This window comes from Heteronotia binoei, chromosome 3 (assembly GCF_032191835.1).
Source record: "Heteronotia binoei isolate CCM8104 ecotype False Entrance Well chromosome 3, APGP_CSIRO_Hbin_v1, whole genome shotgun sequence".
Taxonomy (NCBI): Eukaryota; Metazoa; Chordata; class Lepidosauria; order Squamata; family Gekkonidae; genus Heteronotia; species Heteronotia binoei.
The window spans coordinates 23554835-23575981 of record NC_083225.1 but is presented as its reverse complement, the minus strand read 5'-3'; the positions used below and the strand labels follow the sequence as shown (position 1 = coordinate 23575981).

Genomic DNA, 21147 nt, shown 5'->3' with positions numbered 1-21147 from the left:
CCCTAAGGAGCATCAAAGCAATTTATAATTGCCTTTGCCTTCCCTTTCTCACAAGACACACCTGATGAGGCAGGTGGGGCTGAGAGAGTTCTGAGAGAACTGCGACTGGTCCAAAGCCACGCAGCAGGCTTCATCTGGAGGAGGAGGGAATCGAACCCACTTCTCCAAGATTAGAGTCCTCCATTCTTAGCCACTACACCACCAGGGCTGGCCTTGCTATTAAGCAAACTAGGAGATTGTCTAGGGTGCCAGCCTTCTGGGGGCACCAAATTGGGCACACACCCCCTCCCTCATGTGCTTATCCGTGGAGGGTCAGAAGTTATAATAATAATAATACTTTTTATTTGTATCCCGCCCTCCCCGCAAGGGCAGGCTCAGGGTGGCTCACAACATACGAATATAATACAATAAAATCATACACTTATAAATATAAAATCATCATAGATCAGTTTACAAATTGTATTTAAATTAATTTTGGTGCTATAACTTAGATCTTTAATAAATTCAGTGGCTAAAAAAACATATCCAGTGGCACTTTCTTGGCTCGGTATTAGGTGAAGGCTATTTTGAGGAGGTAGGTCTTACAAGCCCTGCGGAATTGATCTAAGCATCGCAGGGCCCGTACCTCCTCCGGGAGTTGATTCCATAGCAGTGGAGCTGCAATGGAGAAGGCCCGATCCCGGGTGATCTTCAATCTTGCCTCCCTTGGCCCAGGGATATTCAGCCGGTTCTTCCCGGCTGACCTCAGCGCTCTCTGGGGCTCATATGGGGAGAGACGGTCCCTCAAGTAGGCAGGTCCTCGGCCATATAGGGCTTTAAAGGTGATAACCAGCACCTTGTAACGGACTCGGTACACCACCGGCAGCCAGTGCAGTCCACGCAGCTCCGGCTGTATGTGCTCCCATCTTGGGAGTCCCAATAACAGCCTAGCCGCCGCGTTCTGCACCAGCTGCAGCCACCGAGTTTAGCACAAGGGCAGCCCCATGTAGAGGGCGTTGCAGGAATCCAATCTCGAGGTGACTGTAGCATGGATCACCGTTGCTAGGTCCCGGCGCTCCAGGAAGAGGGCCAACTGCTTCGCCTGCCGAAGATGAAAAAACGCGGAGAAGGCGGTGTCACCCTTTCTCCACTTCTTATGTGATTTTGGGTGGCGAGTGGCTTGCTGGCCTTTTGACGGGAGGGGGGGGGCAGCCAAGGAGAGCCCCAGGTGAACAAGGCCTGCTTGGGCTGACTGGATCTCTAGCCTGCCCAAGTAGGCCTCGCTCGCCCGGGGCTCTCCTTTCTTGTCTGGGGTTGCTTTTGGTGGGGGAGCAGCATATGCTAATGAGTTGTGCTAGTGAGCTCCACCACCTATTTTTCTACAAAACGACCCCTGTCTACCTACCAATATGTTTACTACTAGGGAATCCCTCTGCGCCCAGGCAAGCTCACTCCCGTCCCAAGTCAATGTCTCTTGGCCACCCCTGTTCAGCCCCTAAAACCGAAGGCGATCCGCGAGCGCTCCGGGTCGTTTCCATTGGCGCTGAACAGCCTGGAGGCAAACCGCGGCTTCTTATTGGACAGCGGGCAACGTTCTGAGTGAAAATGTTGCTTCCAGAAGCCCGGCAGTAGCCAATCAGGGCGTCGCTCATCATTAGCCGATGTTGCAATGTTCGGAGGCGGGGCGTTTGGGTTCAATGGCGGCGGGAAGTGCCGGGATGATGCTGGGGAGGCCACAGGCGCCCTGGGGTGAGTCGGGGATGGTCCCGCATAATACAGGGGAGGAGACAAGCCCAAGAAGCATGGGGTGGGAGCACAACAGGGACATTAGCCAGGCGGGTGGGGAAGGAGGAGTTTCAGCAGCAGCCTCGGATCTCTTGACTCGTGAGTAAGCCTTATGAAGAGGGAAAGGAAAGATCACCTGTGCAAGCGCCAGTTATTTCCGACTCTGGGGTGACGTTTTCACGGCAGACTTTTTACGGGGTGGTTTGCCATTGCCTTCCCCAGTCATCTACACTTTCCCCCCAGCAAGCTGGGGACTCATTTGACCGACCTCGGAAGCATGGAAGGCTGAGTCAACCGGGAGCCGGCTACCTGAACCCAGCTTCCACCGGGGATCGAACTCAGGTTGTGAGCAGAGGGCTCCGACTAAAGGACTGCAGCTTTTAACACTCTGCGCCACCGGGTTCTTAAGCTTTATGAAGGCAGGAGGAAAAGAGGAAGACCAGCGTGAGAGAGCATTGACTCCAGCAAGGAAGCCGGCCTTCTGTTTGCATGGCTATTAGGGTTGCCAATCCCCACGTGGCATCAGGGGATCCCCCGGTTTGGAGACCCTCCCATCAGAAAGCAGGGGGAGGGGAGGAAAATGTCTGCTGGGAACTCTATTATTCTCTATGGAGACTTATTCCCATAGGAAATAATGGATAATAGATCTGCAGATATCGAGGGGGGGGGGGGCGTTTTTTGAGGTAGAGGCACCATACTTTCCGGTGCCTCTCCCCAAAATTAAAATACCTCCCAAGTTTCAAAAAGAGTGGACCAGGGGGTCCAATTCTATGAGCCCCCAAAGAAGGTGCCCCTATCCTTCATTATTTTAATGGCGGGAAGGCATTTAAAATGTGTGTGGTCCCTTTAAATGTGATGGCCAGAACTTCCTTTGGAGTTCAATGATGCTTATCGCAACCTTGCTTTTGGCTCCACCCCCAAAGTCCATCCCCCCCCCCCCCCCACACACACACACATGTTGGAAGATTAGTTTATAGGGACGCTCAAAGTCAGAAGCGACTTGACTTAAAGTATACTAAAGCCGTATTAATAATCAGGTCTGGAATCAGCCCCATAGCTAAGGACCGTGGGGTGGGAGGAGAGGACTCCCCCTGGGGCATGAGTTAAAGGGCTTATTGTTCAGCTGCTTGGTGGGTGTTTTAAATTGCGGAAAAGGCTGGGGGCTGCTCCTTCCACTCCTCCCATGCAATTTGGAGCTCTGATGATCAGTGGATTGGCAGGTCCTTTAAATGGCATGGGATGAGCAGTGGTTGCTCCTGGGTACACCCCCCAGGAGGGGGGGAGAGAGAGGTGGCCCTGGGATGAGGGTGACATGAACAAATATTACACACATGTCTGTCTTAAAACTCTTAATACTTTCTTTGCACAGAAAGATAAAATATATATGTATGCACTTGTCAACATGACCAGACTAGAAGGAGACTTTTTAAAAAACATACACTGGGAATAACAGTCCCCATAAGACCAGCATAGAGAAAGGTTAGGGAGCTTCCACCAGGGATCGAACTCAGGTCGTGAGCAGAGCTTAGGACTGTAGTACTGCAGTTTTACCACTCTGCGCCATGGGGCTCTTGCTGGATGATGTAGGGATCGTCTAATAATGCCCATTGTTTGTATCGCTGAACTGTGCAGCCTCATCATGCCAGTTTGTAACACAGCAAGCACTGCTCAGCATGACTTCCAGTTTCATGGATGATGCAGTGGGTGAACTAATCATGCCCGCAGTTTGCATCACAACTGTGTGGCCCTATCATGCTGGTGTGTAGCACAGGGCTGCTCACCTTGACCTCCAGTTTGCTGGGTGATGCAGGGGGTGATCTAATAATGCCCATTGTTTGCATCACTGAACCGTGTGGTCCTATCATGCTGGCTTGTAGCGTAGTGGGAGCTGCTCAGCTTGACCTCCAGTTTGCTGGCTGATGCAGTGGGACTAGTCCAACCCCTTGCTCAGTGCTGGAGCAGCCTATAGCAGTAAGTTATGAGGTGTGAGGAGAAGAAGGGAATTGGTCTAGGAAGCTGTCAGTTACCATGAGAATCAAGGTTCTAATATCTCCAGCCATCCACGTCTTCCTAGGATCTTTACATAGGTCAGTATCAGACTTCTATTCCAAACTTTCACCAATCATCAGGGCCAATCATCAGAGTAGGTGATTGCCTAGGGTGCTGGCCTTCTGGGGGTGCCAAATTGGGCACCCCCCATGTGACTCGGTGACATTATCAGTGTGTGGGGGGGACACCAGAAGTTAGCGTTGCCTAGGGTGCCAGACAGTCTAGGGTGGGCCCTCACAACCATAGATTGTATTTTGGATGCTCAGTTTAACATCTGATGTCTAGCTGTTGTTCTAAAAAAAATGATTAATATAAATCCAGGTGGGCAGCCGTGTTGCCTGAAGTAATAGAACAAATTAGGAGTCCAGCAGTACCTTTAAGACCAGTCAAGTTTTATTCAGAATATAGAGTTTTATTCAGAATTCAGAGCCAGTTTGGTGTAGTGGTTAAATGGGTGGACTCTTTTCTGGGGGAACCTGGTTTGATTCCCCACTCTTCTACTCGCAGCTGCTGGAATAGCCTTGGGTCAGCCATAGCTCTCACAGAGTTTGTCCTTGAAAGGGCAGCTTCTGAAGAGCTCTCTCTCAGCTCTACCTACTTCACAGGGTGTGGGGAGGAGGAAGGTCAGGGGCTGTTTTGTAGAAAAAGAGGTGGTGGAGCTCATCCAGGGATTGTTATACAGCTGCACCTACTATTCAGTGGACAAAGTGGGGAGGAGGCGGGGGAATCATCAGAAAGGTTCAGGAGCTGCACTCCTGTGAGATCCTGCTGAATTCAAGGCCTGGGGAAGGTAAAGGAACTTGTGAACCATTCTGAGATGCAGAGTATAAAGATAAAGGTAGTCCCCTGTGCAAGCACCAGTCGTTTCTGACTTTGGGGTGACGTTGCATTCACAATGTTTTCACGGCAGACTTTTTACGGGGTGGTTTGCCATTGCCTTCCCCAGTCATCAACATTTTCCCCCCAGCAAGCTGGGTACTCATTTTACCAACCTTGGAAGGATGGAAGGCTGAGTCAACCTCGAGCCAGCTACCTGAACCCAGCTTCTGCCAGGATCGAACTTAGGTTGTGAGCAGAGCTTAGAACTGCACTCTGCGCCACGGGGCTCTTACCCTTAAAAGGAAAGGTCCCCTGTGCAAGCACCAGTCATTTTCGACTCGGGTGACGTCGCATCGCAACGTTTTCACGGCAGACTTTTTACAGGGTGGTTTGCCATTGCCTTCCCCAGTCATCTACACTTTCCCCCCAGCAAAATGGGTACTTATTTTACCGACCTTGGAAGGATGGAAGGATGAGTCAACCTTGAGCTGGCTACCTAAATCCAGTTTCCGCTGGAATCGAACTCAGGTCATGAGCAGAGAGTTCGGACTGCAGTACTGCAGCTTTACCACTCTGTGCCACAGGGCTCCTTATATGCAGCGTATAGGGTGGGATATAAATCCAATATCGTCCTCCTCCTTCATTTACATTCTGAATAAAACTTCGTTGGTCTTAAAGGTGCTACGAGACTTCTACTTTGTTCTATGATTAATATAAAACTACTCTAGTCAGCTAAGGAAGGAAGACAAGTAAAAAGATGGAGCTGGATCCTGAGAAAAGCTTCTGCTAAAGGAAAAGGAAATTTTTACTGATCCCATGTTCTCTCACAACACATCTGACCTCCTTGCGGTTCTGCAGGGGGCGTTCCCAGGAATAGCATGTAGGCTGCGGGGAAATCCCACTTCATTGATGGAAGTCCCTTCCATCGGTTGAGAAGATTTTCCACAGAGTAAATAATTTTAATTTTAACGATCCAGTGGTTTAAATTAGCACCCCACCGTTTCTGCAAGAAGCCCAGATTGGGAGAATTATGTTGTTCAGCACAGAAAGGATTTTGTGAACTGGCTCACAACTGAATAACTTTTTTTTTTTTTTTGGTAGATTTTGGTAGCACCGCGGATATCATTAAAACAATCCCCCAAGATTTGTTTGCAGAGCTGGTAAGTTAACATCTGTCTTGAGTCCCGGCTTATGACATCTGGAAACATCCCTGTTAAAAGATAATCACTGGTTTTCATAGCATTCTTGCTGTATTATGTGCCCGAGCAGTGTTTCTGGAGTGTAAATAGCCTTAAAGGGAGAGCAAAAAGAAGATCAAAGTACAATTCTGCCGCCAGTGTATGGGATAACCTAGACAGGGGCGGCCAAACTGTGGTTCGGGAGCCACATGCGGCTCTTTCACCCATATTGTGTGGCTCTCAACCTCCCCACCCCATCAGTGTTCCCTCTAAGCTGAGTGAGCGTGAGCTAGCTCACAGATTTTTAGCCTGCAGCTCACACCTTTTTGTCTTAGCTCAGGAAGGATGACCCCCAGAGCATACTAATTTATGCAGCCGCTCACAACTTTAATACTAGTAGCTCACAACTTTAATGCCAGTACCTCACAAAGAAGAATTTTTGCTCACAAGACTCTGCAGCTTAGAGGGAACATTGCACCCCGTCAGCCAGCTTAGAGAAGGCTTTCCTCTCTTTAAATCATTTCTCCAAGCCAAGCCAGTCTGCAGCGTGGAGAATGCATTTAAAGTTGCTTTATTTCCACCCCTCTCCCCTCCGTCCCCCTCCCTCCCTCCCCGTCTTGTGGCTCTCAAACATCTGATGTTCATGTCTTCCAGCTCTGAAACATCTGACATTTATTCTCTGTGTCTCTTATGTTAAGCAAGTTTGGCCACCCCTCACCTAGAGTGTGAAGTCCCAGGCTCTTCAGCCTTTCCTCAAAGGGAAGGTATTCCAACCCCCTCATCACCTCAGTTGCCGTCTTCTAAGTATGATATTGAAACAATATTCTCTCATTATAGTGGAGGCTTTGAATTTAAAAATCTAAGGCTGTGATCACACACACTAAATAATGCACTTCCGATCCACTTTCAAGTCACTTCCAGACTGGATTTTACTGTGTGAACTGGCAAAATCCAGTTGGAAAGTGCATTATTTAGTGCAGGGGTGTCAAACTCATTTTTCATGAGGGCCAGATCTGACATAAATGAGACCTTGTTGGGTCAGGCCTCACCATGTGTGTACATATTTAAGATTAGGTAGCAGAGATATCATTTTTTTAAAGGACACAGACAAAAGTTGGATTTTTTTAAAAATTAAAATAAAAGGTGCTTTCTTTGTATTTCTCTCATGGGATCCAGGGAACTGAGCAAAGGAAGCTCTGGCTCTTTCCCTTCCTTCCTAGGGGACTAGGAGGGAGAGGAGCCACAGCCAATGGAGAAAATTGAGGTTTTGCTCTGTAGCTCCTGTGCAGTTGAGCAAGCCTGGCAAAGCAAGTTGAGATGCAGAAGCAAGAAAGAGAGGGTGAGAAGGAAGCAAACAAGAGCCAGTAGCTTGGGGAGCCTGATTTAGCCCCTGGGCCAAATGTTTGACACCTGATTTTGTGTATGTGATCACAGCCTTAATCTAAAAATACAGAATAATATATCCTGGTCTGGACAATAACTTCATTGGAGAATTCCTTGTGTGGTTTATTCAGTCCATCTCCCTTACTCGAGCGCCCTCTGCTCTGAAGCTGTCCTAAGGCTTGGGTAGATTGCTTTTCTAGATACCAGGAGGATGATAGAATAACTCTTAGGGCTGCTTGTTAATTACAGGAGGCTTAATTTCTTGATCATCTTTTAGGTTTTAGATGATTACGTTGCAGATTAAAAGCTGATAACGGGTGCCTCGTTGGAGAGACTTGTAGTTTTGCGTTAACAGGAGCACCCGCTCCTAACCAGGAGGAAAGACCAGATCATCTGGTTTGTTCTCTTCTTACATCTTGCCGCATTCATTTCCCCAAATGAGCCGAAGTGCTTTGAAATCTTTGCTTCACCGATCAAAATGTCCCCATGCAAAAAAACCTTTCCTTAGTCCGCAAGCTAATTAATTAATTCTATTGATTTATACCCTGCCTTTCTCTGATAAAAAGGAACTGATAAAAAGAAGCACTTCTTCACCCAAAGGGTGATTAACACATGGAATTCACTGCTGCAGGAGGTGGTGGCGGCTGCAAGCATAGCCAACTTCAAGAGGGGATTGGATAAACATATGGAGCAGAGGTCCATCAGTGGCTATTAGCCACAGCTTATCGTTGAAATTCCATCTGGGGCAGTGATGCTCTGTATTCTTGGTGCTTAGGGGGGGAGGGCTTCTAGTGTCCTGGACCCACTGATGGCCCTCCTGATGGCACCAGGGTTTTTTGGCCTCTGTGTGACACAGAGTGTTGGACTGGATGGGCCATTGGCCTGATCCAGCAAGGCTTCTCTTATGTTCTCCCCAATGAGGACTCAAAGTGGCTTACACACAGCATTCTCCTCTCCTCCATTTTATCCTCAAAATAGCCTTGTGAGGTAGGATAGGCTGAGAGAGTGTAACTGGCCTGAGGTCACCCTGTAAACTTCCATGATACAAGTGGGCATTTGAACCCTGCATTCCTGGATACTAGGATTCCATGACACTTTTAACCACTATACCCCAGGGGTGGAATTCTAGCAGGAGCTCCTTTGCATATTAGGCCACACACCCCTGATGTAGCCAGTCCTCCAAGAGTTTACAAGGCTCTTTTTTGTAAGCTCTTGGAGGATTGGCTACATCACGGGGGTGTGGCCTAATATGTAAAGGAGCTCCTGCTAGAATTCTGTCCCTGAATACCCATATTAAATTCTGCAGCTCTAACTAGAGTACTGAAGTTGTCCCATCCAGGTCTGCCCTCCCATGAGGCTAATTGTCAGTTATGTCACTTTTATGACTGTTTATTGATTTTTGCCATCGTGAGTTGCATTTTGAAAGTTCTAGCTGAGGAGCTTAGAACATAAGAACATAAGAGAAGCCATGTTGGATCAGGCCAATGGCCCATCCAGTCCAACACTCTGTGTCACACAGTGGCAAAAATTTTTATACATACACTGTGGCTAATAGCCACTGATGGACTTCTGCTCCATATTTTTATCTAAACTCCTCTTGAAGGTGGCTATGCTTATGGCCACCACCAACTCCTGTGGCAGTGAATTCCACGTGTTAATCACCCTTTGGGTGACGTATTAAGTAAGATTAAGTAAGAAGTACTTGGATTAAGTAAGAAGTACTTAATCACCCTTTGGGTGAAGAAGCTTAAAGTCTTGAGCCAGCCCTGTGTTCCTTAAGACAATGAGTTGGCTTACTACTTTGCTGCGCGAACTGCACTGGCTGCCTCTTGAGTATTGGATCTGTTTCAAGGTGTTGGTCCTTTACGGCCTGGGGCCTGCATATCGTCGGGGCCGCCTCTCTCCATACAAGCCCCGCCCCCGGCTCTGAGGTCAGCACAACATCTTCTCATGATCCCTGGGCCCAAGGATGCCCGACTGGCTTCAACAAGGGCCCGGGACTTTTTGGTCCGGGCCCTTACCTGGTGGAATGAGCTCCCGCTGGAGATCCAGGCCCTGTGGGACTTATCTAAGTTTCGCAGGGCCTGTAAGACTGAGCTCCTCCACCAGGCTTTTAATTGATCCAGCAGGTGTCCCCTGAAATCATCGCTCCCCACGGCACCTTATACTTACGTTATGCTGAACATTACCAGCCTGTATGTGGTCTATGACTTGTTGCCAGTGATGTGGATCATGGTTTTGGTCAATTCTGTAATTTTGAGGTTATCTAGTTTGTTTGATGTTTTGTAAGGTTTCTTAATGTTGCAAGCTGCCCAGAAGCCCGCTTGCAGGATACGGCGGGGTATAAATAGAAAAATTAAATTAAATTAAATTTCCAGTAATAATTCATGTGCCACCATTCAAAGCAAAGGAATTTGATTTCTTTCGGGAAATAGCATTCTATAAACTATGTAAAGGAGACTTCCAAATAAGCAGTCACTGTCTGATTAGCATTGAAATCTGTTTTCTTCATAGTGTGAGCAAATTATCCAGTATCTTCGGTGTCAGATCGCAGGCGTAAATACGGTGGAACTGAGTCAGGTAAGATGGAATTGCTACCATTTGTAGGCAAGCTGTTGTAGGTATATATATATATTTTTACTGTTTTCATTGTGACACTTTGAATTTGTGTTTGTTTTCCTAGAGATTTCAAACAGCGGGGATTGACATTAGTGCTAGTGACCTGGCAAAGGTAGTTAATGTTGTTTCCTCTGTATTCAGGTAAGCAAAAAGGTATTTGATTTACCACGTGCATGCCTAAGCTATGCGGAGAAGGAACAAAAAATTATTGGTCGGCTGAGGGGAAAGAACAGAAGCGTATCTCACATTTCAGGTTTCTTTCCAGTACTTTGCCACCCGCAAATGTTTGTGGAAATTCTAGACATTTGTTGTGCATAACCGAATGACGTTTAGTTCAGTGTGGCCAGCTTGAAGGCATAGAACGCCCTGCGTAATGATGTGGCTTCTAAAGTATCTTTTTAATGGAAACAAAGAAAAGTGAGGCCTCGTCTTGCACACGGCAGGCGAAGACGTTAAGTCGTTCTCTTGAGATTCTTTTAAGTATACAGGCCAGGGGTTCAGACTATCTAAAACAGGGATCACCAACATGGTACTCGCAGGTGTCATGGCACTTGACAACACTTGTTTTTGTGCCCACCAAGTGTTTTTAGAAAGCCTGAGGGGTCAGATAGGATGAAGAAGAAGAAGATATTGGATTTATATCCCGCCCTCCATTCCAAAGAGTCTCAGAGCGGCTCACAATCTCCTTTACCTTCCTCCCCCACAACAGACACCCTGTGAGGTAGATGAAGATATTGGATTTATATCCCGCCCTCCACTCCAAAGAGTCTCAGAGCGGCTCACAACCTCCTTTCCCTTCCTCCCCCACAACAGACACCCTGTGAGGTAGATGAAGATATTGGATTTATATCCCGCCCTCCACTCCGAAGAGTCTCAGAGCGGCTCACAATCTCCTTTCCCTTCCTCCCCCACAACAGACACCCCGTGAGGTAGATGAAGATATTGGATTTATATCCCGCCCTCCACTCCGAAGAGTCTCAGAGCGGCTCACAACCTCCTTTCCCTTCCTCCCCCACAACAGACACCCTGTGAGGTAGATGAAGATACTGGATTTATATCCCGCCCTCCACTCTGAAGAGTCTCAGAGTGGCTCACAATCTCCTTTACCTTTCTCCCTCACAATAGACACCCTGTGAGGTAGATGAAGATATTGGATTTATATCCCGCCCTCCACTCCAAAGAGTCTCAGAGCGGCTCACAGCCTCCTTTCCCTTCCTCCCCCACAACAGACACCCTGTGAGGTAGATGAAGATATTGGATTTATATCCCGCCCTCCACTCCGAAGAGTCTCAGAGCAGCTCACAATCTCCTTTATCTCCTTCCCCCACAACAGACACCCTGTGAGGTAGATGAAGATATTGGATTCATATCCCGCCCTCCACTCCGAAGAGTCTCAGAGCGACTTACAATCTCCTTTCCCTTCCTCCCTCACAACAGACACCCTGTGAGGTGGGTGGGGCTGGAGAGGGCTCTCACAGCAGCTGCCCTTTCAAGGACAACTCCTGCCAGAGCTATGGCTGACCCAAGGCCATGCCAGCAGGTGCAAGTGGAGGAGTGGGGAATCAAACCCGGTTCTCCCAGATAAGAGTCCGTACACTTAACCACTACACCAAACCGGCTCTCCAGCCACTGATGCAAGCCACTTTGGGTCCTCATTTGGAAGAAAGGTGGGATAGAAAAGAATTAAACTATAAGATCGTAATTTTCATTTTTTTTTAAACAGTACAGCAGCCAAACATAAGCTCTCATCAGAAGACCTTCATACAAGACTAGGAAGCGCTGTGGGTACTTTGCCAAAAGAGGCTGTACAGGTCATGCGGCACGTGTGGAATGAACAGGGGAACTCCGTCGCTGGGTCTGAAGATGCGAATAACATAGGAATGGTTGGCCAGGTGAGCACTTCAGGACCAGTTGGCCGAGGAATAGTAGGCTTCCAACAGAGCACAGCAGCAAAAATGTGCTGTAGTTTTTCTTTGGGAGGAAGGATGTTTGGGGAGGGACGGTGTTTCAGTGGTAGAGCATCTGCTAGGGAAGCAGAAGGTCCCAGGTTCAATCCCTGGCATCTCCAACTAAAAAGGGTCCTGGCAAATAGGTGTGAAAAAACCTCAGCTTGAGACCCTGGAGAGCCGCTTCCAGTCTGAGAAGACAATACTGACTTTGATGGACCCAAGAGTTTGATTCCGTAGAAGGCAGCTTCATATGTTCATATGTTCAAGGATGGCCTCCTTCAAAATGCTTTGTATTTACAGAAGAAAACCTGATGTTTTATAATAGCATTGCTATCCTCTAGACCAGAGATGGCCAGACTGTGGCTCGGGAGCCATATGTGGCTCTTTCACACATACTGTGTGGCTCTTGAAGACCCACCACCCCATTGGCTGGCTTGGAGAAGGCATTTCTCTCCAGCCAGCAGCTTGGAGAATGCATTTAAAGTTAAAGTTGCTTTCTTTCCACTTCCACCTCCCCCCCCCATCGATTTGCCTGCCTCCCTACCTGCCTTCCTGTCTTGTGGCTCTCAAACATCTGATGTTTATTCTTTGTGGCTTTTACATTAAGCAAGTTGGGCCACCCGTGTTCTAGACCTTGGCATCCTTCCACCATTTGAATTTATATATAAACCTAAAAAGTTATTGACCAAACAACAAGAATTATATCTCTTAGAATTTTTTCAAACTTTCTTCTTTGTATTCTGTTTTTAGTAACTGGTTGCTAATGGACACGGCTTTTTTTGTAGCAGGAACTCCTTTGCATATTAGGCCACACACCCCTCATGTAGCTAATCCTCCAAGAGCTTACAGTAGGCCCTGTAATAAGAGAGCTGTAAGCTCTTGGAGGATTGGCTACATAATACGGGTGTGGCCTAATACGCAAAGGAGTTCCTGCTACAAAAAACCCCCCTGCCTATAGTACATAGAATTTCCAGTTATGTTCCCAGAATCCTACAGTTCCTCTGAAGCTTATTGGGGGTTCCTCGATAACAAAATGAGAGAGAGCAGACTAGCTTCTTCAGAAGGCTGTTTGATCTCTACTCTTGACCTTCCTCCATAGACTGATGCTGCTGTGTTCACTTATGCTCCAGAGTTTCCGTTCCCCCCCCCCCCCAGCAATGAGGAGGCTTGGCTTAGCCTGGTAAGAGCCCTGCAGAAACATGCCCTAGAGCAGGGGTGTCAAACATAAAGTTCAGGGACCAAATCAGACTCTTGGAGGGCTCCTATCTGGCCCCTGAGCAACTGGCTGTCATCTGCTTCCTTCTCCCTATCTCTGGCTTCCTTCTGTGTCACAGCTTGCTTTGCCAGGCTTGCTCAATCGCACAGGAGCTACAGAGCAAAGTCTCTATTTTCTCCATTAGCTGAGGATTCTCCCTGGGGGAGGAAGGAGGGAGGAACAGCTTGCTTTGCCAGGCTCTCTCAATTGCACAGCAGAGCTGCCAAGCCAAGCCTTCCACTGGCTGAAGCTCCCCGCCCCCCCAGTCCCCTGGGGAAGGAAGGAAAGAGCCAGAGCTTCCTTTGCTCAGTTCCTTCGTTCCCATGGGAGAAATACAAAGAAAGCATCTTTAAGACCAATGAGTGCTAATGTTTTAAGCATGTTTTAAGTTTTTAAAAAAATATATTTGTCTTTGTGTTCTTTATAAAATTTATATCTCTGCTACCTAATGCTAAATAGGTACACACATGGCCCAGCACAATGGCCCGGCCCCAAAAGGTCACATTTATGTCAGATTCGGCCCTCCTAACAAATGAGTTCTACACGCCTGCCCTAGATTGCTCACCAACAAACACAGACATAATAAAAAATGTTTCCTCAAGGTAGAAAGTCCAAATAGCACTAGTTTATACCTTTTTTTTTTTAAACACCCTTTAGTTGGTGAATTCCAGTCATGGACTACTACCAGGGTGGCCAAACTTGCTTAACCTAAGAGCCACATAGTATAAATGTCAGATGTTTGAGAGCTGCAAGGAAGGAAGGCAAATAGATGAGGGAGGGGAGGTGGAAAGAAAGCAACTTTAAATGCATTCTCCAGGCCACTGGCTAGTTTGGCTTGAAGAAGTGATTTAAAGAGGCAAGTGCCTTCTCCAGACCGACTGACGGTGTGGGGGGAGGCTTCGAAAGCCACACACTGTGTGTGCAAGAGCCTCATGTGGCTCCTGAGCCACAGTTTGGCCACCCTGATTACTAGTTCCTTTGGATGCCAAGGTGTCTGCCAGTGCCTTTCCTGAGCCTACAAAGTGTTTTTAGAAAGTGGGCCCCAGCAAGGCCCCTGGAGATACGATTTTTAAAAACATTGCCCTGGCAGCAGCTGCCACCATTACACAAGAATCTTCCCTGTGTAACTGAAAAGAAGCTGTGGCAGCCATTTTGTGACCGGCTTCATCTCTTGTGGCAGCCATTTTGTGGCTGAGCCATTTTGCACTGTGTCAGAATTCCAAAAGCCCACCTCCAGGCTCAAAGCTGTGGAACCTTGAATTATTATGTTCTCCTGAATGACAGTGTGGATTTTCCCCATTCACAGAACTCTGTGTTGGCCACAGCAAACAATTCATCAATAACTGTCTGTCTGGTCTGTTTTTGTTCGCAGCTTATTGATTTCCAGTGGAAGCTGGGGATGGCAGTCGGCTCCGACAGCTGCCGGTCGTTGAAATGCCCTTATGTCACGATGACGGTAAAAGTGGCCGATGCCTCAGGGCGCATCATGAGCAAATCTTTTGAAATGACGGTCCCACAATTTCAGGTATGTAGTCTGCTCTAGCCTCTCTTACAGGCTGGCGAGTATCCCTGCATATCAACTCTGGTACATGATATAGCGGAAGCGTTATTGATTTCTAGGTCTACGGCTAAACCAGGTGTTAGGAAACCGGGAGGGTCAGTGGCTCCTTCCCCATCGATGCACATGGGAGCATGAGTCTGTACCGTCACTTGCTACGGATCCAACCTCATGGTTAGCACAGAAGTTTGCGTGTTCTTTTCTGCTTCCTTCCACCTCTCTCATGCATGGTTTTTGCGCTTCCTTTTTTGGTATGAGCTATGGTAATGGTCAGGACTTTTTTTGTAGTAGGAACTCATTTTCATATTAGGCCACACACCCCTGATGTAGCCAGTCCTCCAAGAGCTTACAGTAGGCCCTGTATGAAGAGCCCTGTAAGCTCCAGGAGAATTGGCTACATCAGAGGTGTGTGGCCTAATATGCAAAGGAGTTCCTGCTACAAAAATAGTCTTGGTTCTGAATCTTGGCAATAACGCCTGTAGAAACATTTCATTATGCATAAAATGTCTATTATCACTCAGTCACCGAATTTGGAATTTTATTAGACATGACTTATACATATCTGGTTTCCTATATTTACCTTTCTTACGGAATGGAATGTTCTCCCACGTAACCCATTATATAATCCAATGATATATATATTTATTTTATTATATTTATATCCCTCCGTCCCTGATTGGGTTCTGGGCAGCTCACAACAGTTAAAATACAAAATGTTAAAATAAGTTACAGCAAAATTGTTAAAATTCATTGTATACATACAATACATTTGCAGTTTTTAACATTTTTTTTCACTGACAGTAATAGCCTTCTGGTATTCTTGTATATTTTACGTTTACAGTTTAAATACATTAACAATATATTTTTACTCGTATGTAAACTTGTATGCTATAGTATGCTATAGTAAACAATGCTATAGAATGCTATAGTAAACAATGTTATAAGCTTATTGCTAACGTTTAATAATAAATTGTTTTTTAAAAAGAGTTCTGAACGGGACTTGAGCTCTTACAAATACCAAACTTCTTATGCACTGCTCCTCATTGATGCAATGCAGAAATAATGTCTTTTTTTTTTCTTCTCTTCTTCCGTTTTAGAATTTTTACACTCAGTTCAAGGAAATGGCATCTGTTCTCGAGACTGTTTGAACACCGTTTTAGCAGTTTGTTGGAACCAAGTGAGCCTTTCTGTCTTGCCTATGAAATGTAACAGTTTCATTAAGCAAAACACTGGGTTTGTCATTCTCCTGTATTAAATAACTGGAGCAAAGCAGAGAGGCTGCCCAAGAAAATCCGAGAGGATGTTGAGATTGTGACCGATTTCCCACTCGCCTTATGCCGCTCTCACTCTCCTCTTCTCCGCGGGGCTTCCGTCGGATTTCACTCTGTCTGCCCCGGAGCTGCAACTCACTCTGCCTCTTCTGCGCATTAAACAAGATCCTCTAAAAACCAGTTTCTGTTTGCTGCGTGAAAAAAGGCGGAGCGAGTTGCAGCGTCGGGGCAGATAGTGTGAAATCCAACGGAAGCCCCGCGGAGAAGAGGAAAGTGAGAGCGGCATAAGGCTAGTGGGAAAGCGGTCTGTGTCTCCTCTCTTCCTGTAGCAAGTTAATTCACTATTTCAAGGTTTGAGGCTTACCATAGTTTGTCATTACTTCCCAGCTGGCGAACTATAGTTTGTCCTGCATGCCAGGATTCCAAAGAGTGCTGATGGGCCCCAGTTTGTGGTTATATTTTTGTAGGGCAACCACAAGCCATGGCTTGCTGATGGGATTATAATGGTAAACCGTGGCTTGCTGCAAATGGGGAATCACCCATTTCACTTTGGAGTGAGGAGGTAATACATGATCCTGAAAGTTTTTCAGGGGTGGAATTCTTGCAGCTTATAGGGCTCTTTTTTGTAAACTCATGGAGGATTGGCTACATCAGGGGTTTGTGGCCTAATATGCAAAGGAGCTCCTGCTAGAATTCCACCCCTGAAGTTTTCTAAGACTTGTTCATCCAGCAGTGAATCATGGCTTGTTATGTCCATCCATTAGAACCAATTCCTGTTTGAAGGCACTTCTGGAGACCTTTGACCTCTGATGACTGACTTTCTTCTTATGAACTGCAAAATGTGTTGGTGAAATGCCAAACTCCCTTTCCACAAAAGCATTCAAAGAGGTGGACCACACACAAGAGAAACTGAGAAAACTAAGACATGGCATAAATCTCAAGTCTTCTGTCAAAAGTTTCCACATACAGGGAACTAATTAAGCCAGCAGTGCATGACTGGTGCATAATGGCCAAATGGCAGGCCACGAAATATTCTGGAAGCCCGAATTCCATTGTTTCCTTCTAAGAACATTGAATCTACTTTAATAAAAGCGTTGCTATGCGTTGACCCTCATAAATGTCTACTGTTGCTCTCAGACTTCAATATTGTAAGATGGAAGGTAGTGTATAATGGACGTGTTAGCTTCTACATTTAAAGTCCTACATGGCTTGGGACAATGCTACTGTCTTCTTCCCTATGTTCCTGCCTGGGAATTAAAATTGTCCCATCCATCAAAAAAGTTTGTTTAGAGGAAAAACAAGACACAGCCTTTTCAGTGGCAGCCCCTCAACTCTGGAACAGTCTCCTCAGGAGGGTGCACCTGGGCCCTTATTGCTGATCTTCAGAAAGGGATTGAAGACAGTTGTATTTAAGACAGCATTTGGTTGACCTAGCTTTTATTATTGGAGTTCTTAAATTGTGGCTTTTAATGGGTTCCATAATCGTTGTTTTTATTATTTTTAATGTTTTAAATTATTATCATTGTAAGCAGCCTTGAGTTCCCACCGGGGAGAAAGGTGGATAATAGACTGGAAGTGAGATGCCCACCCCTTCCTCTCTCTTTGCCTCTAAAGCCTCATAGAAACCAGACTACTAGCACTTGTGGGGTAGTTTTATAACAAAAGGCACTAAGAAAGCCAATTTGGTGTAGTGGTTAAGTGTGTGGACTCTTATCTGGGAGAACCAGGTTTGATTCCTCACTTTTCCACATGCACCCACTGATGTGACCTTGGCTCAATCATAAGTTCTTGCAGAGCTGTTCCTCTCAAGAGCAGTTTCTGTCAGAGCTCCCTCAGCTCCACCTACCTCACAGGGTGTCTTGTGGGAAGGGAAAGAGAAAGGAGAATGAAAGCCACTCTGAGACTCCTTCAGGTAATGACGGGTGGGAGGATATATCCAATCTCTTCTAACAATTTTTTAAAAATTGTTTCTCTCAGGGTTAGAGCTTCGGTTATCAGCAGCCTCTGCAAACAGCTGAGGATTCAAAACACCTCATAAGAGAAGCCATATTGGATCAGGCCAATGGCCCATCCAGTCCAACACTCTGTGTCACACAGTGGCCAGAAAACCCCAAGTGCCATCAGGAGGTCCACCAATGGGGCCAGGTGAGATAGGTGGAGCTGAGAGAGCTCTGACAGAAACTGCTCTTGAAAGGAACACTTCTAATCACCTCCCCATATTTTCAGGGTTCTCCTTAAAGGAGCTTTCAGGATGTCAAGACAGACTATTCAGGCAAGCTCCCCTGGGGAGAGCCAGTTTGGTGTAGTGGTTAAGTGTGCGGACTCTTTTGTGGGAGATCCGGGTTTGATTCCCCACTCCTCCACTAGCAGCTGCTGGAATGGCCTTGGGTCAGCCATAGCTCTTGCAGAGCTGTCCTTGAAAGGGCAGCTTCTGTGAGAGCCCTCTCAGCCCCACCCACCTCACAGGGTGTTTGTTGTGTGGGGAGAAGATATAGGAGATGGTAAGCCACTCTGAGTCTCTGATTCAGGGAGAAGGGCGGGGTATCAATCTGCAGTCTTCTTCTCCAGAGATGTGAAGCCACAACACAGCAGGCTCTATAGCTGTTGTCTCCGCCCCAACAGGGCAAGGACATGGGGCAGGGGATCTGCTTTGCATCACTTCAGAGGTTCTGTCCCGGTCCTGGGCTGTTCTAGTTTCAAAGAGCAAAGGCAGCGCTTTGAAGTGGGACCAGATGCAACTTGCCAGTGTGGACTGGCAGGCTTCCTAATGGAAGGGGGCAGTCTGAGCATGGCTTGGCAAGGTGAACCCTTCAAAAGTGGAGATCTGATGCTTGCAGAATTTGGTTCAGCCGAGAGGCTGGAGCAGTTAATCGGCAAACGTTACAGACTGCGGATTTCGATCTGTTGTCATCACCGCTGGAAGACTTAACCTATTGAGTTCCTCCACATTCAGTCTCAAAAGCTGTCAATAACTATCCAGTGCTTAGTATTTGAGTCTAGTCTGTTACGAAAAACATTTTTTGTGTGTGTGTGTGTGCTGTGCAGGGCTTTTTTTGTAGCAGGAACTCCCTTGCATATTAGGCCACACTCCCCTGATGTAGCCAATCCTCCTGTAGCTTCCAGGGCTCTTAGTACAGGACCTACTGTAAGCTCCAGGAGGATTGGCTACATTGGGGAGCTGTTGCCTAATATGCAAAGGAGTTCCTGCTACAAAAAAAAAGCCCTGGTGGTGTGTGTGATGGAATTGGAAGGGTTAATAGAAAAGCTAAGGACTCAGGGACTCTGAGTCATGTGATCTGAGGGTGAGGGCCGGAGTGCTCGGAACTCTCAGGATGAGTGAGTGACAGATAACGGCTGGAGAGTCAACTGTCAGCAACTGTCAGAGGGAGACAGTTGAAGTGGATGGTAGATGGTCAGCAGGAGAGCTGAAGAGAGAGCTGATACAGAGAGCTGTGAAGAGACTTCTGGTGAAGTGAAGCTCGCTGTTAGCTCTGTGTAGACAGCCAGGTGGCTGAGAGTGACAATCGAGTGTCACAGTGAAAGACCTGAGTGGTCACCAAAATATTTACACTACTCTTAAGAACTAACAAGGTTGCTGAGGGAGAGATGTGGGTCTGAAGGAGTCAGGAGGGCTGGGAGCAGACACACCAGTCGACTCAAGAGACCAGACACATAAAGCCCGAGAGGCCAACCTGATTAGAGTTTGGAAAGTGAAGAATATAAGAACTGTGACCCTGAGATACCTCAGTGAACCTCTGCATTGTAAAGCCTGAACTGTTTAGCAACTGTTATTCATCCAAGATACAAAATAGCCTATGTAAATACATCCCTTCCCCCCAGCTGAAGACTGCGCGTAAATAAAAAATCTGTGGTTAACTGTTAAGGTCTCTGGTGTCTAAGTATTTGGAATCAGCAGCAAATCAGCAGTGGTCCCCTACAAACATATTTACCCGTCTATCTGAAAATAAAAGAGAACCCCGAAGAGACTAGAAATCCTTGTTATACCCACCTCCTTTACTCAGTATTCGTGAGGTAACACCAGTAGGAAGAAACAAAGTCGTCAAGAGGGGCTGGGGTTGCCATAAGTCATCTTAAGTGGTGCAGGGCGGTCATAGTGTGTATGACTTCATCTTTGCCAGCATCTTGGTGAGGGAGGTCATTGGTATAGAATTTACAAAATTATGTCTGGGGCAGAGAAGGCAGACAAAGAAGTATATTTTCGTAATATAAGAACTCGTGGGTACTCAATGAAATTGATGAGTGGTAAGTTTAGAACAGAGGAAAGGAAGTACTTCTTCATCCGAAGAGTGATTAACATGTGGAACTCACTGCCACAGGAAGTAGGGGCAGCTACAAGCCCATACAGCCTCAAGAGGGGATTGGATAAACATGTAGCAGAGTCCTATTAGCCGCAAGGCATAGATGGAACACTGTGTCTGGGGAAGTGATGCTCTGTATTCTTGGTGCTTGGGGGACAACAGCGTTTTTGGAGTTCTGGCCCTGCTGGTGGACTTCCTGATGGCACCTGGTTTTTGGCCACTGTGGGACACAGAGTGTTGGACCGGATGAGCCATTGGCCTGACCTGACATGGCTTAAGTGCTTGTGTATCTATTAACACACTTTATTTTAAACTTGTAAATTGGATCTCTTCTGTGTTTTGCTTATGTCATGTTTAAAACGATAACGAGAAGCACAATGCATGCTTCTGCTGGACCACAACTGGAATATACAGAAACCCCCTCTTGGTACTACAAGGAGCCTGCAAATGTATTCCCTTGGGTATACTGGAGACTCTTCAATTGTAATGTGCCAGTATTGTCCTGCCTGCAGGGCTTTTTTGTAGCAGGAACTCCTTTGTATATTAAGCCACACACCCCTGATGTAGCCAATCCTCCAAGAGCTTCCAGGGCTCTTCTTACAGGGTCTACCATAAGCTCCAGGAGGATTGGCTACATCAGAGGGGGTGTGTGGCCTAATATGCAAAGGAGTTTCTGTAACAAAAAAAAAGCCCTGCCTGCTTGCTTTTGGGGAAGTTCTGTTTGAGGAATCTTTCCCCAGTAGACTGTGACTAGTTAGGGAATATGTGTACATTGTGACCATAATTTTCAAATAAGCAGGGCTTTTTTTGCAGCAGGAGCTCCTTTACATATTAGGTTACACCCTCCTAATGTAGCCAATCCAGCAAGAGATTACAGGGCCTACTGTAAACTCCAGGAGGATTGGCTACATCAGGTGTGTGTGGCCTAATAGGCAAACGACAAAAAAAGCCTGGCAAAATAAGTGCCTTTTTATGACAGAGGC

At 46.7% G+C, this 21147-nt stretch overlaps 1 protein-coding gene across 2 annotated transcripts; it reads left to right on the top strand.

The window, feature by feature from the left end:
* The first annotated feature begins 1603 nt into the window (after positions 1-1603).
* On the top strand, positions 1604-16963 carry COMMD6 (COMM domain containing 6). 2 transcript variants are annotated; one of them, XR_009555168.1, is made up of 8 exons: positions 1604-1728; positions 5734-5792; positions 9708-9773; positions 9877-9953; positions 11536-11704; positions 14389-14541; positions 15672-16426; positions 16553-16963. XR_009555168.1 is itself a non-coding variant. In XM_060233587.1 (7 exons), exons 1-7 carry the CDS (start codon positions 1641-1643, stop codon positions 15720-15722), a joined length of 663 nt encoding a protein of 220 aa, XP_060089570.1. In that variant the 5' UTR covers positions 1604-1640; the 3' UTR covers positions 15723-16963. The 2 variants fall into 2 exon arrangements, 1 of the variants encoding a protein (XP_060089570.1); XM_060233587.1 differs by having other exon boundaries at positions 15672-16963.
* Positions 16964-21147: the final 4184 nt, after the last annotated feature.